The sequence below is a fragment of the Neomonachus schauinslandi genome, chromosome X (assembly GCF_002201575.2).
Source record: "Neomonachus schauinslandi chromosome X, ASM220157v2, whole genome shotgun sequence".
NCBI classification, from domain to species: Eukaryota; Metazoa; Chordata; class Mammalia; order Carnivora; family Phocidae; genus Neomonachus; species Neomonachus schauinslandi.
Window position 1 is genome coordinate 111,493,035 of NC_058419.1, and position 18,130 is coordinate 111,511,164.

The 18,130-nt window shown below is 43.9% G+C and overlaps 1 protein-coding gene across 9 annotated transcripts in view; it reads left to right on the forward strand.

Moving 5' to 3' along the window:
- The first annotated feature begins 3,948 nt into the window (after nucleotides 1-3,948).
- ADGRG2 (adhesion G protein-coupled receptor G2) overlaps nucleotides 3,949-18,130 on the forward strand; it is a 65,329-nt gene continuing 51,147 nt past the window's right edge. For all 9 annotated transcript variants that reach the window (XM_021683710.1, XM_021683741.1, XM_021683749.1 and 6 more), the window contains exon 1: nucleotides 3,949-4,066. In XM_021683710.1, the coding sequence (XP_021539385.1) occupies nucleotides 3,949-4,066 (118 nt within the window). The remainder of the gene's footprint in view (nucleotides 4,067-18,130) is intronic.

Below are 18,130 nucleotides of genomic sequence, written 5' to 3' on the forward strand. Positions count from 1 at the left end.
GACCGTGATGAAGCTTGGAAAATCTTCTATGAGTGATTGTCTAGAGTCAAGGTCTAGGTTTTAACTGTTTAAATGCTAGCAGATAGTTTTCTTTGTAATTGATGTGATCTTACCAGCCATCCTCAGCACCTCGAAAATTTGCTAAGAATCAGTGGCTGTTTAAATCTTTCTTGATGACCTGGAGAGCATTGAGCTAACCCAAGTTACCCTGGAAGATGAAGAAAAGTTCCAGCTCAAAAAGATAGAAATGACTTTCATGTATAATGAATAAGGCTTTCAACAAAATCCACAGATTTCCCTCTTTGATCAGTGATCCTAGGACTTTATGGCTTAGCAGGATGTCCTCCAGCTTATACAGAAGGCACTAAGGGCTGCATTATTTTAAATACCATAAAATTTCTCCTATTAGGAAATGTATATTCAGTCTTGAGGAAAGATATTTCAGGCTTGATAACCGAAAGCAGTCTTTTCAGTGGTAGCTGGTCTGTAGTAAGTCCTTCTTGATCCATACTCTCTTTCCAAGATGATTGCTGGCGTCACCCTTCATTCTGACCTTTCCTGCTCTCATTTGGGAGTTGAGTACAAGCTCTCTTCAGTGAAAAGGCATGGTTTATTTTGATCAGAGGCCCACGTTATGGCACATAATAACCAGTCACTGTGTACTGTGACTGATTTAACTTTGACCATATCTTATACCACTCAGGAGGTCCTGCCCTAGGATTTGGCAAAGCTCAAGAATGAGTTTGCAGAAATTTTGAAATTATATAATAGCATCCTGCATTTGTTGATTCATTTCACCTGATAGACTCAGACGTTTACTTCCAAGGAGGCACATTCTCAGGAGGCCGGCACTGTGGCCTGGTAGAAAGAGTAGGAGTCCCACCAAACAGCCAAATGACCTTGACCCATCTCCTAGAACATGTGGGACCTCTTCCTTCATGTGTAGAATGGGGGTTTGAGGCTAGGTGAATTCCGAGTTCCTTTCCAAAAATAAACTGCTCTGATGATACTCTTTCCAGAACTAAAATTAGGTACTTGCACAGTCAATCTTCTAAGTCAGTTCTACAAATTCCAGGTAGAGTTGAGTCAAGGCATTTGTATAGGAGAGTTTTTGGGGTTTTTTTTGTTTGTTTGCTTGTTTTGGTAGAGGTTTGTTTCACTAAATACAGACTTTTTAAAAAAATAACAGTGCTTTTGGAGGGGAACTGAGTTCCGAAATAAAAAATAGATTGGTTTTTAAACTTTCAAATGAAACTTTTTGTGACATACGCCTAAGTGTACAATTCGATGAGTTTCAGGAACTGAACACACCCATGTAACCTGCACACAGAATGTTACCTGTACCTCAGAAACCCCTTTGTGCCCACGTCTAATTATTATACCCGCACCCCCTATCCAAGGATAACCACTCTCCCTACTCCTTGCTCCATCGATTGGTTTTGCCTGCTTTTGTACCTCCCATGAATGGAATTCTGTACACTATGCATTCTTTCACGTCTGGCTCCTTTATCTCACTTTATGTCTCTGAGATTCATCAATATTGTTGTGTGTAGCTGTAGCAGACGCTTACATTTTCCTCCAGAGAGACATTGCTACATCTTTGCATTCTGGTTCGAGGGACTCATTTGGGAGGGTCAATAATATGCCATTATGAACAGAGAGAGGATAAAAGTGTTGAAGAGGAGAGCCAAACCAGAGGCATTTGACAACTTATTAACATAGTGTATTATTATTATTTTTTTAAAGAATAAATTTTTTTTGAAGATTTTATTTATTTGACACAGAGAGAGAGACAGCGAGGGAGGGAACACAAGCAGGGGGAATGGGAGAGGAAGAAACAGGCTTCCCACTGGGCAGGGAGTCCGATGCTGGGCTAGATCCCAGGACCCCAGGATCATGACCTGAGCTGAAGGCAGACGCCTAACGACTGAGCCATCCAGGCGCCCCAACATAGTGTATTATTAATATGTGATACAGCTTATTGATTTAAAAAATGTAAGCCCTCTTTGGAAGGAGAAGGACTCACCTCCTGTCTCAGACATTATCATGCCACGTCCAAGGAAAGAATTCCCTCACTGGTACTGGTGATGGCTATTAAGTTACAGGATCCTTAAAGATTGCCAGCTTTTCCTTGGGGCTGAGAAATTATGTTTTACCCCCATCTTTCCGTGCCCTCGTCCCTGTAATCCCTGCACTGTTTTACCCTGCACATGCCGGGTGCAAAATAGGTATCTGTCGACCTATGACAACGAGTGAAAAGTACAGCTAGCGTTTATAGTGGCTTCCCAGGGCTTACTCACCACAGCAACGCTGTCGGGTTGGAATCCTGGCCATTGGAAAGAACTTGTCCAAAGTCATTCAGACACTGCATGGCAGAGCCAGAACCTTGCGACTCCTGCTCTTCAGTCTTCGCCACCGGGCATGCGCACTCTATTGTTCTGAGGCTGGCAGAAGCTGCGGTGGTGGCTGGGGTCGTGGGTGCTCCGTGGTCAGGACTTCTGGCAGCCGAGAGCATACAGCCTGGTCTGCCCTGGCCGCTCGCCCTGGGGCTGTGTAGGGGGAGCCTGCTCAGTGGGCTCTCACTTCCCCATTCTTGTGCCTGAGCCCGTGGGCAGATTGTGACTTCCTGGCTGGCTTCTTCCTCCCTCGGCATCCCGTGCCAGCCGCCGCTGCTGGTGCTGACTGCCTGGCATGGGGTTCTGTTGGCCAACTCCTCCACCGTTAGAGGAACTGACACAGTCTCAGGATTTGCCATTCTCTCTGTGTGCCAGGCTCCCCCCTCAATACATTTTTTTTATTGCCCCTCAATAAATATTTGTTGAATGAATGAATGCATGAATGGTAAATGAGGCTTTTAAATTCAGTTTTGATACGAACTGTGCTTTTAAAAAATGTTGACTCTGTCCTCCTGACCACTAAAGATGCAAGCAGTGATAATGGACTTGTATGTAATAAAGAGGAAATCCTTTTACAGTATAAGACATAAACAGGAGTAGAATTATTTATAGGGTTCTCCAACCCCTTCTGATTCTTAGCATAGTTTTTAACCAGCATTTATATAGTAGTAATAATTATATATGCAGTGCTTTTTGTTTTTAACTTCTCCTCTTGATATTTTGCATGCATTGATGTTTTCCATAAATTCACAGGGACCACGTTTTTAAAAATTTTTTTAAAAATTTAATTTTGAGTGAAGTATAGTTGACATACAATATTACATTAGTTTCAGGTGTACAACAAAGCAATTCGACAATTCTGCACATTATGAAATGCTCCCCACGTTAAGTGTAGTTACTATCGGATGTCATACAAATTTATTACAATATTACCGACTGTATTTTTTATGCTGTACTTTTCATCCCTGTGACTTATTTATTTTATAACTGGAAGTTTGTCCCCCTTAATCCCCTTCACCTATTTTGCCTGTCTCCTCTGGCAACCACTAGTTTGTTCTCTGTATTTGTGAGTCTGTTTCTGTTTTTCTGTTTTGTTTTGTTTTTAGTAATTTTTAATGTAATATGATACCCCACTGGGTGGTCCTCCCATAATAAACAGAGGTTTTGCTCTTTATAGCCAGTGCCCCATCTGGCATTGCCAGTTCTCTGGAACGAGAGTAATTTTTTTTTTTTTAAGATTTTATTTATTTATTTGACAGAGAGAGAGACAGCGAGAGAGGGAACACAAGCAGGGGGGAGCGGGAGAGGGAGAAGCAGGCTTCCTGCCGAGCAGGGAGCCCGATGTGGGGCTCAATCCCAGGACCCTGGGATCATGACCTGAGCCGAAGGCAGACGCTTAACCGACTGAGCCACCCAGGTGCCCCTGGAACGAGAGTAATTTAAAGGATGCAGGATTGCAGGTTGCCTTGGTTAAGTAACTGCCTCTTGGGTATTGCTGTGTTGTGATTGCGGCATGCTATGATGATACATTTTCCCTTTATTTTATTCCAGGATGTTTTTCTCTGGCAGGCAGTGTGGCCATGTTGGCAGACCTGAAGAACTTTTACTGATGTTCAAGATATTTCTTATCATCATTTGTCTTCATGTTGTTCTGGTTACATCCTTGGAAGGTAATGTGCCTGGGTGTTTTTGTTTTGTTTTGTTTCATTTTTTCCCATTTTATCTCTGTCTTTATGTGTTTATTTAGGTTTTGTTTTTTTTTTACTGTAAAGTAAACATAACATAAAGCTTACTATTTTAACCATTGAACCACTGGCATTAAATATATTCCCAGTTTTGTACAACCATCACCACTATCCATTTTTAGGATATTTTCATCATCTCAAATAGAAACTCTATCCATGTTAAACAGTAGCTCCCCATTCCCTTTCACCCCAGTCCCCGGTACTCTCTCTGCTTTCTGTCTCTATGAATTTGCCATTCCAGGTACCTCATATAAGTGGAATCATTCAATATTGGTCCTTTTGTTTCTAGATTCTTTCACTTAGCATGTTTCCAAAGTTCCTCCATGTTATAGTATGTATCAGCATTTCATTCCTTTTTAAGATTGAATAATACGCCATTGTGTGTATAGAGCACATTTTGTTTATCCATTCAGTGTTGATAGACATTTGAGGTATTTCTACCTTTTGACTGTTGTAAATAATGCTGCTCTGGATATTGGTGTACAAGTACAATTTCGAGTCCACGCTTTCAGTTCTTTTGGGTACATATACCTGGGAGTGGAATTGCTAGATCATATGGTGATTCTATGGTGATTCTTCTTGAGGATCTGCCACACTGTTTTCCTCCAGTGGCGGCACCATTTTTCATCCTACCAGCAGGGCACAAGGATTCTAGTTTCTCTCTGTCCTCACCAACACTTCTTATTTTCTCTTGTTTTGATAGTGGGTGTGAAATGATACCTCATCATGGTTTTGATTTGCATTTCTTTAATGATTAGTGATGGGGAGCATCTTTCATGGGTTTATTGGACATAACGTTATTTTTTTAGAGAAACGTCTACTCAAACCTTTGGCCCATTTTTGAATTGGGTTGTTTGGGTGTTTTGTTGTTGTTGAGTTTAAGAGTTCTTTATATATTCTGAGTATTAAATCCTTTACCAGATAATACGATTTGCAAATATTTTCTCCAATTCTGTGTTGTCTTTTCACTCTCTTAATAGTGTGCTTTGACGCACCAAAGTTTTTATTTTTGATGAAGTCCAATTTATCTGTTTTTACTTTTATGCCTGTGCTTTTGCTGTCTTATCCAAGAAACCACTGCCAAATCTGATGTCATGAAGATTTCTCCTACATTTTCTTCAAAGAGTTTTAGAGTTTTAGCTCTTATGGTCAGATGCTTTGATGCATTTTGAATTCATTTTTGTATATGGTGTGAGGTAAGGGCCCAGCATCATTCTTTTGTGTGTGGACATCCACTTTTCACAGAGCTATTTGTTGAAAAGACTGTCCTTTCCCCATTGAATGGTCTTGGCACCTTTGTCAGAAATCAATTGACCACATATGTGAGGGTCTATTTCTAGTGTTTATTTGTTTATTTGAAGGCACTTCTGCATGGAAATGTTAAGGGAGGTAGACAATCAGCCAAATGAAGCAGGATGGTTTTCAGAAGAGAGGATCTTTAGAATGAAACATGGAGAAAATGTACCTAAGGAAGGCAGCAAAAAGGCCAGAAATCTTGGCTGCAACATCTGTAGGCACAACTTCCAAAAAAATACAATGCTGCTATGCAAATGGAAAGAATCCTCACCAGGAATATTATTTAAGAAGAATTATTAAGGACACAGAGAGAAATACCTTTCTTACTCAGAGGAGAGTGGCAGGATCAAGGAATCTTCATTGGATAAAGCAAATATCTACTAGCAGCAAACAAAGACATGTAAACAAAATAGATGCACAACACACACATGCGAACTAAATGGAAAACTTCCGAACAGGATAAAACACAATAATTGACAATCCTTCAAAAAGCAGGCACTGGGGCATGTCGAGAAGCCACAATATTTGAGAAAAAGAAATGGTAAGAGCTAAACATGTACTGACTGCTTACGATGGGCCAGGTCCCTCTGTGCTTTACACATACGCACTCTCTTAAGGTTCTCAACCACATCTGTGAAGGAGAGGTCCTAGTGTTAGCCCCATTTCCCAGATCAAGAAACTGAGTCTCAGATAAGTAAGTTGCTCAAGGAAGTGGCTGACTGGAATTTGTAGCCAGCTCTGAATTTTGTGGTCATAACCAGAAAACCAGAGTTCTCACACTCTGAAAACATCAGTTCTCAAAATGTCAGAATCCCCTGGAGGACTTGGGTCTCTCCCCCAGACTTTTTGATTCAGTAGGTATAGGGCCGGACCCGAGAATGGACATTTCTAACAAGCTCCCAGGTGATGTTGATGCGATTGGTTCAGACTACACTTTGAGGACCGCTGCCTGCACAACTGGCAGAAGACAGAAGTAGGTAGAGAAAACTCCTCCAGCTAAATATCACGGGCTACACATTCTGCTGTGGTACTGTGATGTTCCTCTAAACTATGCTTGCGCATCATCTTCTTGGGGCATTAAAACATCACTGTGGGATCGGCAGAGCAGAAGTCAAATGTCCCCACTCTACTGATGAGTAAATGTCCCCAGGGGCGTGATTGGTTGGAAAATGGCGGAGCCAGACTAGATACCAGATCTTCAGTCTCATGTTTCAGTGCTTTTTCCACCATGGGGATAGATGAGGAAGGAAAGTGGAACATAAGGGGAAAAAAGTCATCAAAATGAAAGCGGCTTGGTAGAAATAAGTCTTTTTGGAAAAGTGTTTTTAAAAGTAATTAAAATGGGGCAGGTAAACAGGAATGTGCATGCGTGCTGATGGCTCCCATGTCTCTCTAACTGCGAATGACCATGCATGGCCTGTGCTTGGAACAAGCCAGAAGTGCCAGGGAGTTAACACTCCAAAATAGTGAGGGATGGGAGTCGGCGTTTACCTATGCCAGCTTCCTCGTCCCTTGGTGAGATAGTGCTGAGCTGTGTTCTACACACCTAGTAGATTGTTGGGCTGTGCCCCAGTTGCCCCCAGTAGTAATCCACTCATTAATGTACCCATTATTGTCTTTACTCCCTTCCCTGTCTTACTTCCCTACTCCCTCCCTCTGCTTTCTGGGGTCTCCCCACTTGAAACTGAATGAATCGTCCAAGGTCCAGCCAAATATTGCTACCTCTGTAAAACCTGCCCTCATCTCTTCAGAAGAATTAAACCTCTTTCCCCAGTGCTTTTCTCTTTATCCATATCTTTTTATACTTGTCCCCTTCTATGACAGCGTTAGGTACTTCCTTTGTATCATGGGTCCTTTTAGCACGTTGTCAGCGCCAGGTGAGAATGGAGAAGGAGGGTTTGCAGGGGCGGATGGGAAACTAATGGGCAGGCTGGGGACTTGCTCTGGGCCATGCCCTGCTAGGTGTTTAGCTATATCATCTCATTTACTCCTCACAAAAACGCCTCAGTTTTTGTGTCTCAGTTTATAGTCTCAGTTTACAGATGAAGAAACTGAGTGTCCGTGTCAAAGAGATTAAGTCATTTGTGCAGAGTCTCATAGCTCGGAGGATTCCCCGTTGGGATGTGTAGCTTGTGCTGTTCATACTCTACCGGGTTGCCTCGTAGGTGTCTGAAGACTGAAGGAACGTGTCACTGAGGTGTGGGGAGAAGACAGGGAGCCGGGGTATGCCGCTGGTTAGCAGCCATTCCCCCTGGTTTTGGGGTATTTGGACTGCAAACACAGTAGCTTCATCCTGGAAGCCTGAGAGATGACTCATTAGCTCCTGACAATAAGGAGAGGTAGGTCTGACACTCTCTTGTTAGGCCACTGGCCAACAGAGAATCCTTAGACCCTAATGCTTTCAGTTGTGTAATTTGGTAATGTGTGAGGGAATCATTCTTGGTCTACCAGAAGCCCACATGAGCTTCAGTAGGTAACTATACTTCTCTCTTGCCTCTAGCTCTCCTGGGCTGTGCCAATGCCTTTTTTTCTTTTCTTTTTTTGTCTTTGAAGGAGGTCTTTTTTTAGGGACAACTATTTTCCAGAGGGTGAGATGACATAATAGTGGAAGATGGTTATAATTTCATCCCTGTAGAGTTGTCTTCCCCATTTGGAAACAATTACACATTTGAGCCAGTTTGGTAAGCTCATGAGCTATAATCCCCAACTTTCTCTCTCTGGTCTGGGCCTAGATCTTTCTGCACTGCAGGCATTTCCAGAGATAGATTTCTCTGTAATTCTTCTCTCCCAAGGCCTCACTCTCTTGTTTCCTCTTATCCTCTCATGCTTTGTCCATCCAAATCTTTGTTCTTCCTTGTTCAGTGCATGGTAAAGCTGTAGGAGGGTAGACTGTAATGCTCCTGAAAGGCAGGGAACCTGTCTTGTTTGACTTTGTCTTCCAGTACCAAACCGGGTGCTGTACTCCTTCTCTCTCAATTCTCTATCTGTGCAAATGAGATTATAAATACCATGGCATTGATCTGATGCTCAGCCAATCTTACAGCCTCCCAAATTCCCACTACCCCCACACGGGCATGAGGTCACTTCTGGTAGACCCTGCCTTTTTCCCTGGCAGATAGAAGTGGTGACAAGGAATGGTAGAGGCTCTAGAGAGTTGAAGGGGAAACTGAAAGCGGAAGACATTGTGTCCCACTTTCCACTTAGAACTCCTGGTCAGAACTCATAGCAGCCTGTACATCAACATGGAGGCCATGGTAGAGATGAAAGATGATGACATAGAGTGTTTAGGCAGAGAGAAGGCTGGAGACGGTGTCTTTTTCAAGTCTTTCTTGTCTCTTGTGGGCAGGGTAGAGATTCTAAATGGCCTTCATGTTCCTTGTGGGTAGCTGTGTTGTGAGCCAGGAGCAGGGACAGAGTGCAAAAGCGATGGTGTGGACAATTTAGACCAGGGGCCAGATGAAGGATGTGACAGACACTCAGAGGTGAGACTTGAGGGGACCTGGATTATCAAGAGAGGGACCCCCAGGCCAAGGTGGGCTACTGAGAGAATAGACCATGGGGGCCAGTGGACACAGTCTTCAGCAGTGGATGCCATCTGGATACTCAGGAACCCCACAGGGTGAGGGAGATCTCTGGAGAGGCCATTGAGAACCCATTGCTCAACACGGGGTGGGCTCAGAGATCCGGGCCCCTTCTCCCTGCTGCCAGAAGAACACTAGCACCCCATTCCCAACCTGGAAGCCATCTTGACCACCAGATGGAAGAGGAGGCAAAACAAAGATTGTGCATTTATCCAAAAGACATTGATTGAACTGGAGATCATTTCGGAGCAAAAGAGCGAGCCACCTTAAATCATCAGGTGTAAGGATCCCTTTCCTGTACCTCTGGAATGGAGGCTCCAAAATAAGATGGAAGCTCGGGTATTTTTTTTTTTTTATGTGTTTCTTTATTGTTGCTATTATCTGTACATCCAAATTCTATTTATAAATTTTAAACTAACTCTAAAACGAATACATATTAAGATGTGTTAGGACACTCTGCTAGGGATTGTTGAAGGTGATCATCATATCCTGAATTCTGCTCCTCCTTCTGGTTTTACCTTTCCAGGTATGAAGAAATATCTAGTCAGGTCCTTGAGGGTAAGGGTGACAACTTTTTCCTCTCTGTATCCTCCATAGTCTAGCACATAGTAAATGCTCAATAAACTCTGGTTGTTTGATTTTGACTTGTGACTCTAGTGTAAAGCCTAGAGATACTCTAAAACGCGGACCTCTCCCTTCAGCTTACATCACCAGCATTACCCTCATCTGAACCCAGTGAGTTCTTATACAACATATGTTACTCCTCTAATGTTTTGCATAGACCTCAATGAAGTGGCTGTCCATTGGCTAGAAACCCTTAAAGAATGGTTTCCTCTCCTCCATATGATGAAGGGGCTCAGCTGATTGCATGTTAGGATTTCTTCACACTCTTACATTCTGAGTTCAATTACCCAGTAGGGAGAGTCTTCAGCTTCCTAATTCGTTGTCCTGGGTTACCAGAGATCCTTGGGGTCTGCTTCGAACTGAGAACCACTCATCTCTGCCATCTCATTTTAAGGCTGCTCTCCTATTCAAAATTCTTTTTTAAAAAGATTATTTATTTTAGAGGGGGGAGGGAGAGAGAGGGAGAGTGAAGGAGAGAGATCCTCAAGCAGACTCCCCGCTGAGCGCAGAGCCCAATGTGGAGCTTGATCCCAGGACCCTGAGATCCTGACCTGTGCTGAAATCATCAGACGCTTAACCAACTAAGCCACCCAGGCGCCCCCAAAATACAACTTTTCTAACTAAGTAGGCTACAACAGGAATATCCGTACTTCCAGGCTTTGTTAGTGGCTTTTACTAGTATGTAGATGTTTACAGAAATGGTTTGTCATATGGGAGTCCTACTCTTGAGGATCATGAAAAAATCATAATATGGATGTTTGTTGGGAGCAGAACTAGGGAGGTGAGTCACAAAGAAGGGGAATTCATAGATTTAGCTTCAAAGTGGCAGGGACTCCTCCTCCTCTAATTCCTTTTGATTCTTTGACTTTTGACCTTGTCGATATCATGGCAAAGAAAAAGAAAATGGTAGTTGGGGAGAGTAATTTTAGCATTGATTTTGTCCCATCATTAGTTTAATGGATATTAATTACTCCACAGCCCTCAAATTAAATGGATGTGGCAGAGACTGGTTGGCAGCTCACCAAACTTTAATTTTTTTCTTTCTCACCACACAGCTAGCCTCTGTTACCCAGCCTCCCTTGCCATTAGAAGTGGCTATGTGACTGAGTTCTGGTTAATGGATGTGGGCAGAAACAATGTTTGCCACTTCTAGGCTTAGCCATTAAAAATCTCCCACCTGATCCCCCTCACTGTCTCTTTTCCTGTTGGCCTGCTGGATATTGTTCTCCAGAGCAAATTTGGAATTTTCATGTTGAACACGGCAGTGCCTCTCTCCTCCTGGGCCCCTCAATGACTGCGTGGAGCAGATGTCCCTCTCCCTGCCCTACCCTACTCTCCATTCTAGGCTGCTGATTGGACTTTACACATGGAAAAGAAACTTCTATTTTTTTGAGTCCCTGAGATTTTAGGATTTAGTTATTGCAGCAATTTGCCTTACCTTAACTAATACATCTATGACCCTTCTCACCAGGGTTGTTTGTACATCTCGTTCTGCCATTGGAAGGTGGGGTGGGGTGGGGTAGGCATCTCTTCTTTCTTGAGATCAAGTCCAAGCTGGGGGAGTCGATGATGTCACTACTGAGATGCTCCTCAGCCAATCACAAGAGAGTCCTTTGAGTGCAGGAGGCCTACCAAAGCCATCCACTCCCTTTGTGCCAACCCGGGCCACTGGGACTTTCACAGTTTGGCATACGGTAAAAGACTCCAGGCTCTGGACTTTCCGGGGTCAAATCTTACCTCTTCCATTTATTAACTCTGACTATAACAAGGTATTTAATCACTGCGGTTCAATCTCCTTATCTGTAAAGTAGCAGTATCTCTCAGAGAATTACTCGGAGATTAAGTGAATGAATGCATGAAGAGACGCCGCCTGTAATGCGTCTGACACGCTGTCAGAACCCCTAAATACCGGCCATCATCCCTAGAGACCAGCACAGTGATGGAGATTTTTTTCAATAATGGCAGTGCTCTGTCTCTGTGCTGCCCTATACAGTAGCCACCAATGACGTGTGGCTATTGAGCCCTTGAAACGTGACTGAGGAACTGGATTATAATTTTGTTTAACTTGAATTAACTTAAATTTAAGTAGCCACACGTGGCCAGGGGCTACGGTAGTGAACAGTGCAGCTTAGACCATTCGTTCGAATTGCTTCGGAATTTTTCTCCTTCATACCGTGTAAGTCAGGGTTCAGTCACAGAAGGAGAGTCACTAGGGACACACACACACACACACACACACACAGGAATTTGTCACAGGGATGTGACCTTATACAACTGCGGGAGCTGGCTAAGCAGCCTCTATAAAGCTGTTGCCTTCGCATCTGATGCCAGAACTTGCCATGTACCATGGGTGGGCAGGAGGGAGGCAGGAAGAAGGGTGACACCGGGAACAAGTTGGAACCCACAGGCATGACTGAAACCCATGTCCATTCTTGTTACCTGTGACCTTGGTGGTATGGTCGTCCCGCAGAAGCTGGGTCCTTAGCACAAAATTCAGTACCCACCTGGCCCAGGAGTTGGAGAAGCTGAAGCGGACCCGGGTGGCGCTGGAGCCGTTGCAGGCTGGCTGCGCCCTCACGTGAATGAAGGGAGGCGGCTGCTGCGCCTCTTCTGTCCGCATGTCCCACAGGAAGCTCTCCAGAAACGTACAGAAAAGGGAATTCTGGGAAATGCAGCTTAGGCCCGCCATGATGCTCCATTACCAAGACACCACACATACTGGAATGCTAACAAGCTCAATTTTGTATCTGCTGATAGTTCTAAGTAAAACCTGATACTAACATCTCCCAAGGCTCTACTGAATTGTTTCTGTTCTGCAGCTGGCCCGAAGATATTCCGAAGAGCCTTATAGCCAGCCAACATTATCTTTGAGTAGAAAGAGTATGAATTTTTTTAAATTTTATTTTATTAAGTTATGTTAATCACCATACATTACATCATTAATTTTTGATGTAGTGTTCCCTGATTCATATGAATTTTTTTTTTAAAGCTTTTCTTTCCACTTTTCTGTGGTTTAGAATTTTCTCTACATAAACCCACATTATTACTGTTATAATTAGAAAAGAAACTAATGTTAATTTTTAGAAGCCAGCCAGTGACCCCTGGGGAGACCATGCATCCCACTAGAGGGCACCCTAATAACATCACGATTAGATGCGCCTTTCACTTTTGCCCTGAAACTTTAACCGGGTCTTGACTTTGTGCAAAAATTTAAGAAACAGAAGTTAACAGTCACCTGATCTCCTGAAACCCTTTGACTTCTGCTTCTTTCCTTATGTTTCCAAAGCGATCCCAAGGGTGTTTGAAAATCAGAAGCAAAGAGTATAAAACGGAAAGAAAGTGAAGTGGAGGTCTTGCTCCATAGAAGGGAGAAACCATTTTTAGAAAGGTCACTAGGTAAACGAGGAACAGAGAGCATGATCGTATTAGTTATGGACATGAGCACGGTTTCCTGTGCGGTCTCTTCATACATACCGATGAAGTATGTCCTATTGTGATTATCTTCATCCCTGTTTTCCAGATGGGAAACTGAAGTGCAGGGCGGCAGGCGGGGGGGGGGGGGGGAGGTGTGGTGCGGTAAGGAAGTTGTCCAGAGTTACCTAGTGGTGGATTACAGAAGTTGTGCGGAATTAACAAGTGGCAGATTTGGACCTACACTGTCTGGGCTTCATAGTCTAGGTTTGTGACCTACTTACCACACTTGAGGGATTCAGGGCAATGACACATGGAGTGCTGGGGCTGACTTCTGTTTTCTGTGTACCCCGACATCCCAGGGGACCCCCCATCCTCTCATCTTACCTTAGGGTGTCTGTTGAACCTCTTTTCATGCCAGCTTCCCAAGCACAGGTTCAGGTCCTCATCACGTCTTGGCCAGTCTACCGCAGCAGCACCCTCCTCTCCGGCCGCCTCGTGTATTTCGGAGCTATATAAAACAATACGTATTGTTCTGTGCTAGGGGCTGGGGAGAGGGGGGAGGCCATTTTGCCCCCAAGTCCTTATTTTAGGCTCTGCACCCCCAGAGAGCCTAAACGAAGATGCCAAGGGGGTCGCTGCTTGATTGTGAGCTGGCAAAGAGTGGTGTGATCTAAAAGAGACTAGGGGCACCTGAGTGGCTCGGTCGGTTAAGCGTCTGCCTTTGGCTCAGGTCATGATCCCAGGGTCCTGGGATCGAGCCCCGCGTTGGGCTCCCTGCTCGACAGGCAGTCTGCTTCTCCCTCTTCCTCTCCCTCTGCTGCTCCCCCTGCTTGTGCCCTCTCTGTCTCTATCTCAAATAAATACATAAAGTCTTAAAAAAAAAAAAAAAGACTAGAAAACTCTCTGTACCCTAGCCACTGGTGTCCCCACCCTACATTTCCAGGTGCTTCTGCACTTAAAACTACCACAAGGAACTCTCGCTAACCCATAAATTATAGGTGCTTTGGCATGAAAGAATATGTCAACTAACTCACAGTAGAATTACCCTAGACAGGAGTGGGAATCAGGGAGAAGAAGGGCAGCCAAGCAGATGTTGCTCTCCTTAAGCCGCATCTCTTCTGGGAGTAAGTAGAGATCAGCGTAGAGCATGCATTCTCTCCAGGGGCAGTATCACCCCCACGGGAGTGAACATTGGCTTTTGGAGGCAAAAAAGCCTTAACAATTATACAGGGTTGGGACTAAGATAAGGCAAGTGAAGGGTCTAGAGCACAAAATTTTAAGAGATGCCCACTCTTAGCGCTGCATATGTGAGTGTGCACAAATCCAAAATCATACACATACATAAATGTGTACGTACTCATTAGGTGGAAGGAGATAAAGGGATGGAAAGGGTCAGGCAAAGAGGGAAAATGTAGGGATTTTAAATAGAGTGGTCTGGATCAGCTTCTCAGCCGAAGGTGACATTTGAGCAAAATTCCAAGGAGGCGCCAGGGCACAAACCAAGGGGCTCTTGGGAGGAAGAGTGTTCCAGGCAGAGGGAACAGCAAGTGCGAAGTGTGAATATGGCCGGTGTGTTGGCAGAATAGCAGGGAGGCCTGTGTGGCTGAGTGAGGGGAGGATAGGAGGAGATGAGGTCTGGCTAGAAGGTCATCTGTTCCATGAGAATGTGGGGAGACTCCATGAAGAAGCAAGGGTGTACTGTCAGTCTAATAAGTGTTCAGTAAAGGCCAGTGTTCAGTAAAGTGTTCAATAAAGGCCAAGGCCCACCGAGAATTGCTGATTGTTTACACTTCGGGAAGTTCCATCAGCTAGCAGCTGAAGTTTTCTCTAATGATGTCATTATTAATCCTTTAATAAAAATGTTATGTCAGAGTACTTATTGAGCAGTGTGACGTGAGATGGTCACAGCTCAAGTAAACGCTTCGGGCTGTGCCAAAGGAGAACTGTTTTCATTCATTTTGTTGGTTATGTAGTAAAATCTGAAAATACAGTTCTTGGAAGAGTATCTGTTGTTCCAAGCCCTGAAGAGCCAATATAATAACAAAACAATAATTGTTTTGTTGGGGGTTCCCATATAGGAGTGCCTAGGTGTGGCGCCTAGTTTTGAATCATCTCTCTATGGAATAGTAATTCAATCCAGAGGAGGACTGCCACCAGATTATAAGTTTCGGCTGGGTCTAAAATATTCGTGCAAGGCGGGGGCTAGTCGTGTATTTGTTTTAGATCCACTCCTCAAAAATTAAGTCTTTATCTTTCTCATTCAACTTGGGGCACATGCGTTGGAAGGAAATCCTCATTTGTGTTCCCACAGTCACAGGTATAAGACGACCAGCCGCCTCCCATTTCAAGTCATACAGCCCCCACGGCATCAAAGAGTGGGCAGAAAAATGAAAACGTCAGAGACAGTCAGCCGTGACCTCGCCTGACTTGCATGCAGGTAGTTTGTTGGGGAGGTGATTTCAGGAATCAGGAGTGAGGGAACCGGAAGAAGGCATTAGGAAAAATGGAAAAGCCAATAAAGGGTATGTTACTGAGGTCACTGCGGTAGGCAGTGAAGGCTCAGGGTCATTGAATTTTTTATGTTGGTCGTGATATGTATCTTAGTGGCCATTTTAGCATACATTTGTAAGGTCTGCTAAGCGATCTGTGCTGTGATTGGCAATTACAACTACTATTCCAAACTTCAGGTTCCAAATAATAACTGTCCAAGAAATACTCTCAAGTCTTTCCTTCATAGACTCTGCCTCATGATTCTCAGATCCATTCCCTATCTTTCCCCTGCTGTGCTTTGTATCCCAGGGTCCTGACTCCTTGCACAATTTGTGTTAAGTTCCTGCTCTTCAACTACCACTCATGGGTTCCAGACTGATCCCTGACTGATGGAGACTCCTTAATGATGTCATCAGTCAATCCCAAAATATGTTTTTAGAATATTTTATTTATTTATTTGAGAGAGAGAGAGCACAAGAGGGGAGAGAATCAGAGGGAGAAGCAGACTCACCGCCGAGCAGAGAGCCTGACACGAGGCTCGATCCCAGACTCTAGCAGATGCTTAACCAACTGAGTCTCCCAGGCACCCCAGTCCCAAAATGTTTTTGAACATCTACCAGATGCAGGGCACTGGACTGGATTCCTAGAAGATAATAAAGCATCAAGCAGCTTAACATCTAGTTGGGAAAACGAGACATACAGTAGAAAAGTTAAATAACACTGCCTAATAGTGTATGTCCGACAAATGGCAAGTGAATGGTGTAGTCAAGGAATAAACCTTAAGATAAAAAGAGGAGAGAGCCACCTCTGTTGACTGTTGTAGCCAGAGCATGCTTTAGAGGGCCACAGAGCTGATCCAAGGAGGTCATATTCTAAAATTCCCAATTTTGAAAGGGTGAAAATTTGGAATTTCATTTGAAATCACCTGATTTCTAAATGTTGTTAAGTAATTCAAACTTTTAGAAAATTCAGTATGATTCCCACTGCGTGGGCACGATAAAACTTGCCTGGCAGCTGAATTGGGATCGTGAGCCAATTGTATGCATTTGTTGAATGGCTTACTGCAATGGGTGAGAAGTCGAATGTAAAGAACATTAAGATCCTTTCCAATGAGAAAATTCTGGGGTTCTAATATTTCACTCACATATGAGGCGATCGAGACCTGGGCTTAGAAGGGGGCAGTGGGCATGGGAAGAAGGGACAGATGAGAGAGAGATTAGAGAATATTAATAATAATGCCCTACATTTATATACTAGTTTATGGTCAACAGAATTTGTCATTGGAAGCAGGATAGAATAGAGACTCAGGGTGGGCTCTGAAGTTGGACTGCCTGGGTTCAAATGTCAGCTGTACAGTGAATTACTGGTGGGGCCCAGTACACCTTGCCCAGACTGTTTCTCAAGCACTAAAATAGACTGATGCTAATGAATTCATGTATCTCATGGAGTTGTTGGCTGATTAAATGATAAGTGCATATGAAGCTTTAAGCCTGGGTCACAGGAAGCATTAACCACTGTTTGCTATTGCTATTTATCACACATACATCATCTCTCTCTAATCCTTGCAATAGCTCCATGTTACGGGGAGAAGAATGCACCAGACGGATGCCTGGACATGGAGGTGGGAGGTGGGGGAAAGGGAGGAGTCAGGGGTAATGATCTGAGAGTGAGCATTTGATTTGTACACTCAGCTCTATTGCTGAAACGAACTCTGGGTTTCCAGGCCCTTTACTTAACCCCTGTGGGATTTTTTTTTCCGTAGAGGGTGTTTCCTTGCAACTCATATATTCTATAATTAAAAAAAAAAAAACTGGGTTTCTGAGTATGGTAGGAAGAATAATCGCTCCTCAAAGACGTCCCTGTCCTAATGCCTAGGATCTGCAAATATGTTACCTTACCTAACAAAAGGGACTTTGCAGGTGTGATGGAAGTTAAGGACTGTAAGATGGGGAGATTATCATGGATTACCTGGGTGAGCCCAGTCTAATCCTGGGAGTTCTTAAAAGTAGAAGAGGAAGGTAGAAGAGTGAGTGAGTAGAATGCCCCAGGTGAAGGAGTCCCCCCTCCCACCCCATCCCACCATTGCTATCTTTGAAGATGGAAGAATGAGGCATGAATGAAGAAATGTGGGTAGCTTCTAGAATCTGGGAATGGCTCTCAATTTCCAGCCAGCAAGTACATGAGTACCTTGGTCCTACAACTGCGAGGAATTAAATTCTGTAGTACCCTAGATAAGCAGGACTCAGATTCTCCCCTGGAGCCTCCAGAAAGGAATGCAGCCTGTTGACACCTTGATTTTTGTCTGGTGAGACTCATATTGGACTCCTGACCTACAGAAATCTGACATCACCCATTTGTGTTGTCTTAAACCGCTAAGTTCATGGTAATATGTTACAGCAGCAACAGGAAACTAATACCCGGGCATTTCCATCTTAAATTATTTGGCTGATGTTACCAGCAACACCATCAAATTTGAGAACTCAGCAGGTATGGAAATGATGTGGGGTGATGAGGGAGAAGTTCTGGGATATATGCAGTTGGAGGGGCAAAGACAGTAAGGCATTCACTTGGCAGTGCTCAGACC